Source organism: Anas platyrhynchos, chromosome 2 (genome assembly GCF_047663525.1).
Source record: "Anas platyrhynchos isolate ZD024472 breed Pekin duck chromosome 2, IASCAAS_PekinDuck_T2T, whole genome shotgun sequence".
In the NCBI taxonomy this organism is placed as follows: domain Eukaryota; kingdom Metazoa; phylum Chordata; class Aves; order Anseriformes; family Anatidae; genus Anas; species Anas platyrhynchos.
Window position 1 is genome coordinate 134,205,009 of NC_092588.1, and position 13,490 is coordinate 134,218,498.

The 13,490-nt window shown below is 39.5% G+C and overlaps 1 protein-coding gene across 2 annotated transcripts in view; it reads right to left on the minus strand.

The window, feature by feature from the left end:
- The window catches only part of COL1A2 (collagen type I alpha 2 chain), a 36,708-nt gene that overhangs the window by 753 nt on the left and 22,465 nt on the right, over window positions 1-13,490 (minus strand). For both annotated transcript variants that reach the window (XM_038173913.2, XM_038173912.2), the window contains 22 exons: window positions 13,156-13,200; window positions 12,086-12,184; window positions 11,303-11,410; window positions 10,349-10,402; window positions 9,739-9,792; window positions 9,164-9,217; window positions 9,020-9,073; window positions 8,816-8,923; window positions 8,017-8,070; window positions 7,868-7,921; window positions 6,828-6,989; window positions 5,805-5,912; window positions 5,277-5,384; window positions 4,586-4,639; window positions 4,368-4,475; window positions 4,128-4,181; window positions 3,682-3,789; window positions 3,038-3,091; window positions 2,807-2,914; window positions 2,137-2,383; window positions 1,523-1,713; window positions 231-473 (listed from right to left, as the gene is read on the minus strand). In XM_038173913.2, coding sequence (XP_038029841.1) covers window positions 231-473; window positions 1,523-1,713; window positions 2,137-2,383; window positions 2,807-2,914; window positions 3,038-3,091; window positions 3,682-3,789; window positions 4,128-4,181; window positions 4,368-4,475; window positions 4,586-4,639; window positions 5,277-5,384; window positions 5,805-5,912; window positions 6,828-6,989; window positions 7,868-7,921; window positions 8,017-8,070; window positions 8,816-8,923; window positions 9,020-9,073; window positions 9,164-9,217; window positions 9,739-9,792; window positions 10,349-10,402; window positions 11,303-11,410; window positions 12,086-12,184; window positions 13,156-13,200 — 2,229 coding nt within the window. The remainder of the gene's footprint in view (window positions 1-230; window positions 474-1,522; window positions 1,714-2,136; window positions 2,384-2,806; window positions 2,915-3,037; window positions 3,092-3,681; window positions 3,790-4,127; window positions 4,182-4,367; window positions 4,476-4,585; window positions 4,640-5,276; window positions 5,385-5,804; window positions 5,913-6,827; window positions 6,990-7,867; window positions 7,922-8,016; window positions 8,071-8,815; window positions 8,924-9,019; window positions 9,074-9,163; window positions 9,218-9,738; window positions 9,793-10,348; window positions 10,403-11,302; window positions 11,411-12,085; window positions 12,185-13,155; window positions 13,201-13,490) is intronic.

The window sequence follows — 13,490 nt, forward strand, 5'->3', positions numbered from 1 at the left end:
GGGCCTGATCCCTCTTAAAAGCTTTTTCTTTCATGCCACGCTGCACAGTACAGGGATGATTTGTTTGTACCCCAGTCTTTGCCACTTGTTAAAGATTGGCATAGTTAGTTCTATAGGCTACTTATCTTTAGTTGGTAAAATTTTGCTGATCTCACTGATAATCTAACTGTGAATGAAAGCACAACTCTGTCATTATCGCAATCACGGTGCACATCCTTTGTGTTACTTACAGAGCAGCCATCCTCGAGAACACTGAAAGTGAATCTGCTGTTGCCTTCAGCTCGTAGTTCAACATCATTGGAGCCCTGCAGTATGACAGCCTTTTTAAGATTTCCAGTCTCCTCATCCATGTAGGCAATGCTGTTCTTGCAGTGGTAGGTGATGTTCTGGGAAGCATGGTTGGCCAGCAGACGCATGAAGGCAAGCTGGGTGGCCATATCCTTTGAAGTCACGCCTTCATCGTTGTATTCAAACTGAAAAACAGAAAGGAAAACAGTCAATTGTATTGCTGGGGAAAGGTGGATGTTTGAGTAGTTGTTCTAGGAACATTAAAAAAAATCACAGAAGTCTGCCTACTGCAACTGCAGAGCTAGAGAACACCAAATGAAACTAGCAGGAAATAGGCTAAAAACCAAGCATGAGGGCATGCAGTTAAGCTGTGGAACTCTGTTCCAAAATATCACTGTTGGCAGTTCATGTGGATTTTAAGATGAGATCAGATGTTTGAAGATAAGAAATCTATTGTTTCCATAAATACACAGAAACAACTCCTGGATCAAGAAAATCCTGATTTTTTTTTTAGTTTAATAAAATAGCGTCTGTGGATGTTAAGGATGTTTGTTTTCTTCTTATATCCTTTTACAGCATCTGATTTTAGCCAGTATGAAAAACAAGACTCTAGACTACCCTTGTTCTGACACAGTGATGAATTTTATGTTCTTATACTAAAGAACTTGGGACACTGATTTCAGACTAATTCAATTTCATTTAGGAGTTACATAATTAGATCTCCTTAACTATACATAAGAGATTTTCAGCAGGCTGTTGTCTTGGTTTTACTTAGACCAACAATTCTGAGTGTCACTGTAGCATACACTTAGATATTTTTATTACACATAATAGATCCTATCTAGGAACAGTGCAATTGTTAAAAATTAATCCCAATTAAAAGGATAAGCAAAGATGTTTTTCTACTTTTTCAGACAGTTTCTGGACTGTCTTTATACTAATATAACATATTCCAGCCCAGGATTCCCTTAGAAATAGCCACTTATACTGAACTGAACATTTGCAGGCACCAAGAAGAGTTAGAACAATACTAAGAAATAATTTTAGAGAGTTGTGATTCAACTCAGAAATGGAACTGTGTTCCCTTGAGAGAAAAGGTTAAAAGGTGTTTTTTCCCCCTTTTCCTATTTTTCCTCCAAGAGCTTAAGTCAAGTTTTGCTCACTGAGACACATTAGATGGGGAATTCTTCAGACAGCACTGTCAGAAACAATCATTCTCCAGTACATCACTTACCTGACTGCCACCATTGATGGTTTCACCAAACCATACGTGCTTCTTGTCCTTGGGGTTCTTGTTGACATACCAGTTCTTAGTGGGAATATTCTCAGGGTTAGCATGGATGCAAGTCTCACCAGTGGCAAAGTCACAGTATGCTCTAATGGCATCTGCAGAGCAGCCTTGGTTAGGATCAATCCAGTAGAAACCTGTAATTGAGGAAAGAAATATGAATAATAGGCTAACATTTGCATCCAGTTTATATTCAATAGTTTTAATACAAGAACTCAAGAGAGGGGTCATGAATATCACAGCTAAATAAAATATTAGGGTGACAGTTGGAAGAAATACGCATTTTAGATCGTCAATATATAGGGAATTGTATTAAAAAACTAGGCTTAAATATTTTTGTATTATTTTGAAAAATTATTGCAATAATTGCACAACAACAGATAAGAAAAACTTGTCAGAATGACTTCATAGATAGGTATTTTCAGGGAAGGCAAACAGAACTCCTTCACCTGTTATTTAGTATTTTCACCTGTTAGCCAGGGATACCATTCATCAACGAAAGCCAATAAGCTGAAAGCACTCCCTGAGACAGAAGGGGCAAGTATCTGGCACCAACATACCGCTGCTCCATTCTGGGTGGCTAAGTCTCAGGTCACGGCAGGTGCGAGCTGGGTTCTTTTTGGAGCCTTCTGGGGTCAGCAGGGTCTCAATTTGGTTGTTCAATGTTTTCAGAGTGGCATCAACTTCGTAATCCTTGGGTCTGAGAGAAGGCTGATCAGCCCGGTAGTATTCTGCATCGTAGCCAACTTCATATCCACCACCATTGGGACCAGGGGGACCAGGTGGGCCAGGAGGACCAGGGGGACCCTAAAGTTTTTCAAAAGCAAAAGACAAGAAGCATTCTGTTATAAATATGGTTTTCAGTTGACAGCTTCCATGCATGCATTATCCTATTGAAGTCCTAGCACTCTCAGCTCTAATCTGAGGAAGGATTTACGGACCCATTATATGGTAACTACTATGGACTAAAGTAGTAGAAGATTGACTGTGTAGGACTGCCACATCTTTGTGCATATACCAGCTGGCCGTAAGAAATGAACAAGGACTTCAGGTTTATTAGGGAACCATTGAGATGTTCCCTATTCAGGAAACGTTGGATGTTAAACAACTTTTGGATTTTCTTTTTTCCTCAAATGAAAACACATCTATTTAAACTATTAAGCTTTTGAAGTTATTTTCTTGCAACTGTGACCTCAATGCATTAAATCAACAAAATAAAGTTATACTCACAGCAGGGCCTTGGCTACCATGAGAGCCACGTGCACCAGCAGGGCCAATAGGTCCAGGGAGACCATTGCGACCATCTTTACCAGGAGGACCAGAAGGACCAGGAGGACCCTGAAAGGAAACGAACAGTTTAATGACAGTAGAGAACACTAGAAAAATTTGTAAACAGGAGTGTAAAAAATTTATTGCATAAAACAATGGGAGAATTATTTGCATATGCTCATATTTACATACCCTTGGGCCAGCAGGACCGTTGTTACCAGGAGGACCTTGATCACCATGTTGGCCCTATTGGGAAAGACAAATGCATAGTCATTTAAAAAAATGCAGTACCACACATTGTATTAGCATGATTCAAGAAGGAACTATAATCAGATGTATTTGGGTTCAGAGAATGGAAATCTAGGGCATTTATTAGTGTAGCTGGGATATAAAATGCCTGTTTTGCGGAGGGAGGAGAGAGGGCGAAAGGACATATTTACATGGATAACCTATGTAAAAGTCTCTACATTGTTTCTTCAGATTTTCTGAGAAGCATTTAAAAACAAGAGCCGGAATTCCTGAAGAGGATACCAGAATTTAAAGGGAAGACAATCTACAAATGAATTCTGCTTCTCTGTGATACAAAAGCTTTAGAACTTCTGAGAAAAAAAGAGAAATAATACTAAAACAAAAGCAGAGCTTTTAAAATTCTGCACTAGTCAAATGCACTTGAGTTTCAGGGCTCACAGCATTCACAGTTCTAAGATCATCTATCAACAGCATTATGAAAACTTGCCATTTTATGTGGAGAGCATTGAATGTTAAAGAGGATCTAATGGCCTTTGAAAGATGATGCAGACTGGAGTAAGTCAAAATACTGAAAATAATTTACTTACAGCAAGACCAGGAAGACCCTGCAATCCGTTGTGTCCCTTCAGGCCAGGCAGACCTCTATGACCCTTGTCACCAGGTTCACCTTTCTCACCACGTGGACCTTGTGGGCCCTAGGAAGGGATACAGATGTCAGAGGAACAAAACACAAAGCTTCAAGTAGTTATTACTGTCAAAGCAAAAATTAAGAACAAGCATTCTACGTTATGCCATAGGTTACCCCTGATATAGTTATATGCATCCTGTTTAAACACCCAGGAAGAGTGTCAATTCCAAAAGCCTCAGGATTGGTCCCAGGAGAGAGATGTCTGATCAAGATTCTAGGTCTATAAATATTTACAGCTCTTTAAGCATTACTTTTTGGGCTTGAGCACAGTTGTGAGCCCTTAATAATAAAGCACGTTTTCTCATCTTGCAACAATGTAGTAATGTATTTAGAAACCAGACTTACAGCAAGACCTCTTGGACCAAAAGCACCAGCAGGACCAACGTGACCAGCAGGACCCTGAAACAAAAGAAAATGCATGTCACTGTTGTATATCATACTTTGTTTTCTGCAGAGATATATAAAGCATGGAACTTTTAAGTAATTATCCACATATTGCAAGGTTTTGATGTATAATGTATGCATGTATGATGGACAAATGTTAGTCCCATATCAATCAAAAAATGCAAGATCTCATCAACTTACAGGATCACCACGGTTTCCAGGCTTTCCAGCAGGACCAACTTGACCATGAGGACCAGGAGCACCCAAGGCACCACTGGGACCAGGGCTACCAGGAGCACCACGCTCACCCTGGAAGCAAGGGAACACAAGAGGAGAGACTGTGTTACTACTGACTTACACATATTGGAATACTTCTTTTGTGAGCATAAAAGGAAGAAGAGAAGGAAAGAACAAATTACCTTGAAACCAGGAGCACCATCACGGCCTGGAGGACCATCATTTCCAGGATTGCCCTGTTAAAATACCAATTAAAAATATTACATTCCATCAACATTCATATCATACAGAACTGCGTGTCAGCCTAATTGCTCCCAATGAGATTGAGAAGACATTAAGGTGGGATAGCTAAAATCTTGAAGATAACAAGCCTTTCATTATAAATGCCACTCTTGAGTCCCTTAAATACATTAGTGTTCTCAGAAAACTAAGACAGTCTTCAAATATTTTTGGTTTTACATGATCAATATAGAATACAACTTTTTTGTTGTTTTTCTTCTATTTCTCTAAATGAAAAGTTAGTACTGGAGTACTTCAATTATCAAATACGCTTCCCTGATAAAGAAAGCTTTACAATAGTTAACTGTACAGGATAAAAGATAATTTGTACATACTATATTTTAACTATTCTTATAATGTAAGTTATGTCTAGCCATTGTATGGATACCCTTCTTAAAGGTGAACTACTAACCTGGATGGCTAAGTTAGATAGATAAATTTATTCACTGCTCTGAAGAGTTGGTAGCAAGGCCACCGAGAATTGGAAGGTATAAGTTCACTAGCAGAACAACCACCGGTTGCATCCAGATTTTCTGTGTATTTGTCTTTGGCTCAAAACAAAAGCAATCTTGAAGAGGAAATAAGACAGCTTACATCACGACCAGCTTCACCAGGAGCACCATTTGGACCAGGAGAACCCACGGGACCAGAGGGACCACGAGCACCAGGAGGACCAGAAACACCCAGGGGACCAGGTTCACCCTAATACAGGAACAGTGGTAACAAAATGTGACATATAATACAACAAAAACAGTCTTACAGAACTTTCGGCCTATATCTAAGAGAAACATTTCTCTAATCGATTCTGAAGTGAAACAGAACAAGAAGACAAGGAGAAACATATCTAAATATAGCAAATGTCACCTTCATTCTAAATTTTCTGCCTCTTCTATGCCTTGCTAAGAACAGAAACCCTTGATGCCCTTCAAAAATATGCTCACCTGCAGACACAAATCTTGTCTGTGGCAAGCAATAATTTCTCCTGCTGCTCTAAGTCTGTAGGCTCCATATAACTATCATCTGTTTGCATCAGCAGAATCTAGATCTGTCCCATAGTGTTCCTTAAGAGGAGATCTAATTTTTCTTTACACTGGTCTGTTTAAAGCAGTTAATAATACTCACTGTTGCTCCAGAGATGCCTGGAAGACCACGTTCTCCCCGAGAGCCAGGCAGACCAAGGATACCAGGAGCACCAAGAATACCCTGAGGACCTGGGGTACCAGGAGGACCCTATGACATGAAGACATTTATATTAACAGATGAAAAATGGTTTTAAAGGCCATTCACACTTCTCATTTGTTCTGCTCTGTAACTGCTTTCCAAAGATCTCAATATGTATCAGTGCCAGTTCCCATATGGGAGAGTTTGTAACCAAAGGTAAGGGTCTGTGAGGAGGTAATGCTGGTTATACACCTTCCCTCCCTAACTGTTTACACAACAGTGAAAATGCTCTTTCTGAAAAACTGTCATACACTTCTCCTTTCTAGAAAACCAGGCAAGATCCATTGAGTTCTTCCCATTCACTAACAGTGGGTGGTACAGGAAAACTTGGGCATTCAGTATAGGGAAGATGACTGTGTGAGGGGAACTGTGTGAGGGGATTCCACAGTGAAGAAATTGATCATCTAATTCTAAGATAGCCTTAGAAAAATACCTAGGCAGTTCCTAACATCTTCAGACAAGCCTTAGAGCTCTTCACTGACCCGTTGAAAGGCAAAGGTTGTTTAGTTAAGAGATTTTTCAATTTCCTTAAATTTGAGCATGTGCTACTAAACTTGGCCTAAGTAATCATCCTGACTGATCACCCTATTTATTATCCTTAATTAGTCAGGCCCTCTATGTCAACTATGTTTTTATTACAACATAAAACTAGAACATTCTTTGCTTGATACTAGACATAGAGCAAGTTTTCAACTGTCACCTACAAAATTTTAATTCATGTCTGACAAGTGCACCAAAGACTTTCCTCTTAGCTACATCTTCATAAACTATTTCTTGAGTCTCAGTGGAGCTTCTGCTTAAAAGCTTTGCCAAATTTAAGGGTAAAGGAGAAAAGCCCTTCAGAAGTACCAAAACACTCTTAGAAGCTGTAACAGTTACTTGAAGAGAGATAGTTTTAATGAGATGTGATACTTAATAACTTACAGGAGCACCAGCCTCTCCAGATGGACCTTTCTCACCAGCAAAACCAGGTGGGCCGGCAATACCTTGTTCACCAGTACGGCCAACTGGACCAACATCACCACGCAGACCTCTAGCACCATCTTTGCCAGCTGGGCCAGGAGGACCAGGGGGACCAGTGATGCCCTAGGATTGAGTATGAACATGACATCATTACAATATAGACCAATTAACTGGGGATAACAGGTTTTGTTTTACATCCATGTACAAAAATGGTACTTTGCAATAAACAAGTTATCAGCTGTTCCAGAGAAGCAACTGCTACTCTTCTGTTAGCTGTGGATAGCTGGAATTGGTAGAATTATTGAATATATATATTCACTGTACATAGTGAATGTGGCAGAATTTATATGAAAATATTGATTGGCTCTGGAGACATTAATTGCAACTATAAAGTCTACAAGAAAACATTTCAACAGGATTGTTTTGCTTTGGATACTTGGATTTAAAGTATATTTAACTATAGGAAAGAAATACCTTTTCCAAATGGTTGGAACACCCTTGTGAAAAGGAAGTTTTACAAAAGTCAATACAAAATAAGAATTTTTGGCTGAGAAATAAAGCAGCAGTGAATCCCTTCTTAAACAAAAGGAGAGGTTGCCCTGTTTCAGACAGGGGATGGAACTGCAGATACTTTAGAAAGTGTGGACAAAAAATAATCTCTCCATACTTTTTGAGGAAGGTCACAACCTTCTTACTCTACTCGAAATCAGTGGTAATGTAGTTACTCTCAATGAATAAAAACAAAAGAACCCCAAATTTTTATAAATGGCTAGGTACTTCAAGATGCAGACAGATGCTTGATGGCTTGTAAAAAAAATAAACTAAATGCCTAACTCCCACTCTGGGAAATTTAAGCAGTTAAGTGACTCTCATCCAGGTAAAGACCTGAAGTAATTCCAGTACAGTCAGAATTTGAGTCCATGTAACGAAGATGAGGATTATTCCTAACCAATCCAACTTTGGACTTGTCTCCCATTAAAACTTTTCCATTAGTTACTTACAGCAGGGCCTGGAGGACCAACTCTTCCAGCAGCACCAGGGAAACCAGTCATGCCCTAAAAATAAAAGTAAAAAAGGAAAAATTTGGTTCAAAGCAAACAATGACTTTATGAAAAGCAACAACATTAATGTTAAAAGCCTGAAGACTTACAGGAGGACCAGCATCACCACGAGGACCAGCAGGACCAGCAGCACCAGCAGGACCCTATGTGTGAAGGATTGAAAGAGACAGATGATTCAAGCAAAGACTGCTTATATTCACAAAAAGTGGATGTCAAGGGGTCAGTTTCACTCTTACAAAAGTTAAGCTAGTTCCAAGTTAAGTTAAGTTAGAAGTTAATTTAGTTCCAAGGCCTGGTATTGCCCTAAAGCATATGGTAAGATGCCTGAGCCATGTTATCTTGCAACACTTTACAGTATTTCAGAGACTGAGGCCTGACTTTCTGCATTATTTCCACCAACTCCCCAGTAATGGGCTGCATGCAGGTGAAGTAGTGTGTGCCTTTGGGCTATAAAGGTGTAAGCACATAAAAAGCCTTTTTGCAAGTGGGTGCAGAGAAATTTGCACATATGGTTCTGCATGACTGGGACTGAAACTTGATTTGCAACAGCATATTCTGTCTTTGAGAGGAAGGTATCAGGGTCCTCAGCTCAGGAACTTACCCACAGACACCCCCTGAATGGTCCAAGATAGACTGATTTTGCTGATCTTCAGGGCAAGTTGAAAATTATTTACTTATTTCTCTTCCTTTCAGTTCCAGACTCACGATCTGAGCCCACATAAATAGATTGACAATGTTTATATAGTGTGTGAAAATCAGAATGCTGACTTTCCTCACAGCCTAGTTTCTTTTTTTAATTACCTTTTTAAAATTCAAGGCCTTCAGGCTAGCATATTTCTTGCTTAGCACAGTTAGGAACCATGTGTTTTACAAAGACAGTTCACTTACTGGTGGTCCAGAAGCACCAATTGGCCCAATAGCACCTGTGGGTCCTGTTTCACCCTTAGGTCCTTTAGGTCCACGTTCGCCTTTAGCACCAGGCTGACCAGCTGCACCCTATGGGCCGAAAAGAAACACACAATAAGGAGATGGAAAAGCATACAGAGAAAGTAAAGGAATGGTGTGAATCCGTAAGAGGTCAACAATACTCACAGGAGGTCCAGCAAATCCACTAGGACCTACGGGACCAGGCTCACCACGTTCACCCTAAAGAGAGGACAATGAATTGGCTTTAAGAGGGCATTTTTCTGAACATCATGTCTTTGACACTGGACTAGTGGAAGGAATTTTACTTACAGGAATACCACGGGCACCAGCAGGACCGGCAGGACCAGCAGGACCTCCTTCACCCTGAAACAGATAGCAGAAGACATGATGTGGGGGAACACCACAGTAGTCAGAACACAGTAGACCTTGTGGTACAGATGCATAAGTAAGTCTCCACTTGTCTGTTTTGACCTGCACTTCTTTAATAATTTCTAATGATAACCGGACAGGATGAAGAATCATTACGACCTAATGTGTGGTTCTTCGGCACCATATCAGAATGTCTTCCCACTGCATGAGCAGGATCACGGCAGTTAACCTCAACTGGAAAGAATTTTGATAAAGCCCAAATAAAATTTTTTTTCTCAGTAAAAAACACTGCCATATAGATGTTTATCCCTTTCCTGTCCTTTTAAGAAGAGGCATGTGTGCTATGGCAAAATCCCAATAAGCCTTACCTTCCAGATGTGAAAAACTTACAAAACTTACACTTCAGCAAGTTGGAATTGTTTTTTATTAGACTAGACACTTCATCATCAATACTCCTGCTGTGGGTAAACTATATGAACAAGCAAGACGATTTTTCATTCAAAGAGTAGACTTACCCGGTCACCAGCACCACCAGCAGGGCCAGGAGCACCAATAGCACCAGGGAGACCCTAGAGGTCAAGAGACAGGACAACATTTCTAACAATATGTAGGCAAGAATGACTACTTTTTTTTCTCTTTTCTCCTGGAGATAAATGTGATTTTCTTCCAGGTATTTTAATATAAAGAACACTTAATATAAACAACACATGATTTTATCAAAATCTATGCCATAGTTTTCTTCCCAAAACATGCAATCTAGGACAGGCAGCTGAGATGTCAAATTAATTATAAATTTTGTGTTTTTACAGGCTGCCTTTTCATTGTCTCTGTCCTCTGGAAGTTTATAGGCTCAGCCCAATATCACATTGAAAACTGTCTATGAAATACATTGATCTCTGATGCCATTTCACTGACTTGTGTACGTGAAGTGATCGCTTTTCTCACTCCCCAGATTCAAACATCTCTGGACTAGGGGCTACCCAATCATACCAATTTGCCTCAAAAGCAAACAGCTGTAAGAGGAGATACAATACATGGGAAAATGAAAGCCCCAAATATTCTTTTTAGTCACTTAAGTTCTGAAGTGCAGCAAGGCAAACTCAAGTAGAACCAAGAAATACTTACACGAGCACCATCTCTTCCAGTGGCACCAGCATCACCTCTCAGACCTGGGGCACCCTAAAAAAAACATACACAGAGAGGAAAAAAGCAATTATATTGGCAATGAACAGAATAGTTTCTAAGAAAGAAACCCTGGGCTGTTTGCTGAGTCTACATGCATTACAGAGATATATATCATGGTGGGTTTAGTGTGACAATGGACTTATTAACCTGCATGTCAGTGCATAGTATTTTACAAAAAGTTGTAAGCCATTTTTATCCTAAGTTCCTTACAACTTAATTTACACTAAATGACTATTGTTTTGACTGAAAAAAAATCTAAGTTCTAGAAATCTCGGTATAGAGTTTAAATAATGAACAGAATAGAATTTAGAACAAGTTGTACCTAACAAGATAGAAATCAATTAAGGATAATTACATGAATAAAACAGAGGTTGCAACAGGACTTGCACTCAACTAGACTTCACAGCTTTATTTAACTGCTTAAACCAGCTAAAATGGTTTCTGATTTTATTTATATCTGATACAATCACAATTTTTTTGTAATTGATTTACATATCATAGGCACTGCATCTAGAGTAAAGCAGTTAGGGATTTGATCAAAGATTCAGTTCTTTGTGATCTGTAAGCCTATTCCTGCTGTAAAGCCTACACAAATTTAATATTACTTTGGCAAAGATAAGCTGATTGTTACCCAAACCTGTGAAGTTACAACAGCCACTTAAACTGATTCAAAATGCTGAGCTAAGATGAAAATACAGCCTTAGTACCTCAAAAGATTGTCAGTCTGTTGGACCAACAAAACTCATATTAATGGAGTATTAATGAAACACTATGAAATAGTTTCACAATAAATAAAAGTCATTTGGGTAACTTTTTTTTCTCCAGAGAGGGTAATTCAAGTATCTCCCAAACCTGTGTATGCCATAACAAAGCAGGCTAGACCACCAATCTTACCTTCTCACCCTTGCCTCCTGGAACACCAGCAACACCTCTCTCTCCTGGGATTCCACCAGGGCCAGCAGGGCCAGGACCACCAGCAGCACCAACATTACCAGGCTCACCCTAGCAGCAACAGGATATCTTGTAAGACAGAGTGAAATAATTCATACAATATGGAACAAAGTTGTCATTACTACTCAGACCATCATTCTACTTACTTTTAAATAGACTCAGTAGTAGTATTTTGTCTCAAGCTATTGTATGTATTTTACTTTTTCAGCTAGTGAAGATGTCAGACAAACTCTGTGGACTGCTGAGGAGTTAGTCTGTCCCACAATCTAAAGTAAACTCTAGTAGAAAGAGTGCATGTGGAAATCTTGAAAATTGAGCCCCACACTCAGCATCCAGACAGTGTTAGCTTGGTAGATGATCACTTATTATCATGCTAATGTTTTGGGGAAAATACTGCTTACTAAACTCAAGAACATCTTGCCCCAGGTGGGTATAAACAGAGCATAGTATGAATTTTGGCCAAAGTCTTCCACCCTGTCTCAGAGTAATAGTATTCCCTGCTGACAAGCTGTATTCAAACTGCTTTCAAACTGGAGCTCCCCTTCTATACTCTGTAGAGCTAAACAAAAAATCTGTTAATGGGGACTATCTGTGAGCTTTACTATTACTACCACGGAGCTTTACTACTTGAACTAATGGCCCAGTGGCTGTAGTGTGTAGGTTACCCATTACCTACTAAGCAATTCAACAGTGAGGCAATAGCAGCTATAAGAGACTAAGACATACCTTGTTACCATCAGGGCCTGGTGGGCCAGATGGACCACGGCTTCCAATGGGACCAGCAGGACCAACAGCACCACTTTCACCAGGAGGACCACGCTCACCCTGCAAGAGACAATCTGATTGGAGTTTCTCCTGGAATTGGTCTGTAGCTTAGAGATGTAAAAGAACTGACTGATAGCAGTGACATTATGATGCATTTTCATCTGAACAAATCATTATTAATATTAAAATTATGGACATATTAACTAAATTGGTCAGAAGATCTGTCTCTAGCTTTTGACACAAATATAGCAAGGTATCAAAGTCTTGCATCATAACAGCTGACAATTAAACTACAGGTACTTCTCTATCACGGAATTTGGCTACTGTGTTTACTCTTGAATAATGACTTGCTTACTGTTGTCAAATGGAGCTTATGCTATCAATTTTAGGGCAGATAATGGCACAGGAACGAAGAGAGGTGAAGGCAATATCTAATGACTATTCCAGGCTCTGGATTCTGCCCACCACTGGTTTACACTGACATTACATCGGAGGCAGGAGCTGGCTAGCAAGGGATGGTATCACTGAACTGGTCAGGATTAAGTCGACCTACAGACAATGGAGCTGAAAATTCTCCTATGTACCAGGCCTCAGAGTAACACTGTAGGACCAGTCTCTTGCCATCCACACTCCCATTGTGAAGTTTGTTAATGCAAAAAAAAAAAAAAATAGATCGGCTCATCAGGACTTCATTACTTGGATAACATTTGTATTGCTTATTTAGGAGTTTACTAACACTGGTGTGTATTGTATAATCATATACCCTGACAAGTGGAAAGAGCAGAGAAAATTCTCTTTCCAGGTAGTCAGTCTGCTGTGTTCTGTACCCAAGAAGAGCTGTCTGTCTTGAGAAACTTCAGAATCTGATTCATCTAGGTTGGAAGAGACCTCCAAGATCACCTAGTCCAACCTCTGACCTAACACTAACAAGTCCTCCACTAAACCATATCACTTGTAAAAGTATATAGTTCATATTATTACTGAACACTTTATTAAGACAGTCTCTACTAGATTTCAAATGAATTACTCACTCTTGGGCCAGCAGGACCAGGGACACCAAATTCACCATGAAGACCCTAGAAGGAAGGAGATGGATTGATAAAAGTTATTTCAAAAGCAAACATATTAAATTGAATGTTTCTTAGCAGCAAATAGAAATACTTCTCAAATTGCAGCAGTATATCGAAAATCTTCAGACTAAAATTAATCTTTTAGATACATAAATGCTTTTCGTAACTGCACAAAATCTCAGAGCACACATGATAATAGCTGTACCTCTTGAGCTATTAAATTCCAAGCTCATGTCAGGCACATGCAGTGTAAGTTTTTACACTGGGACACAGAATGATGTAACTATCAACTTTAA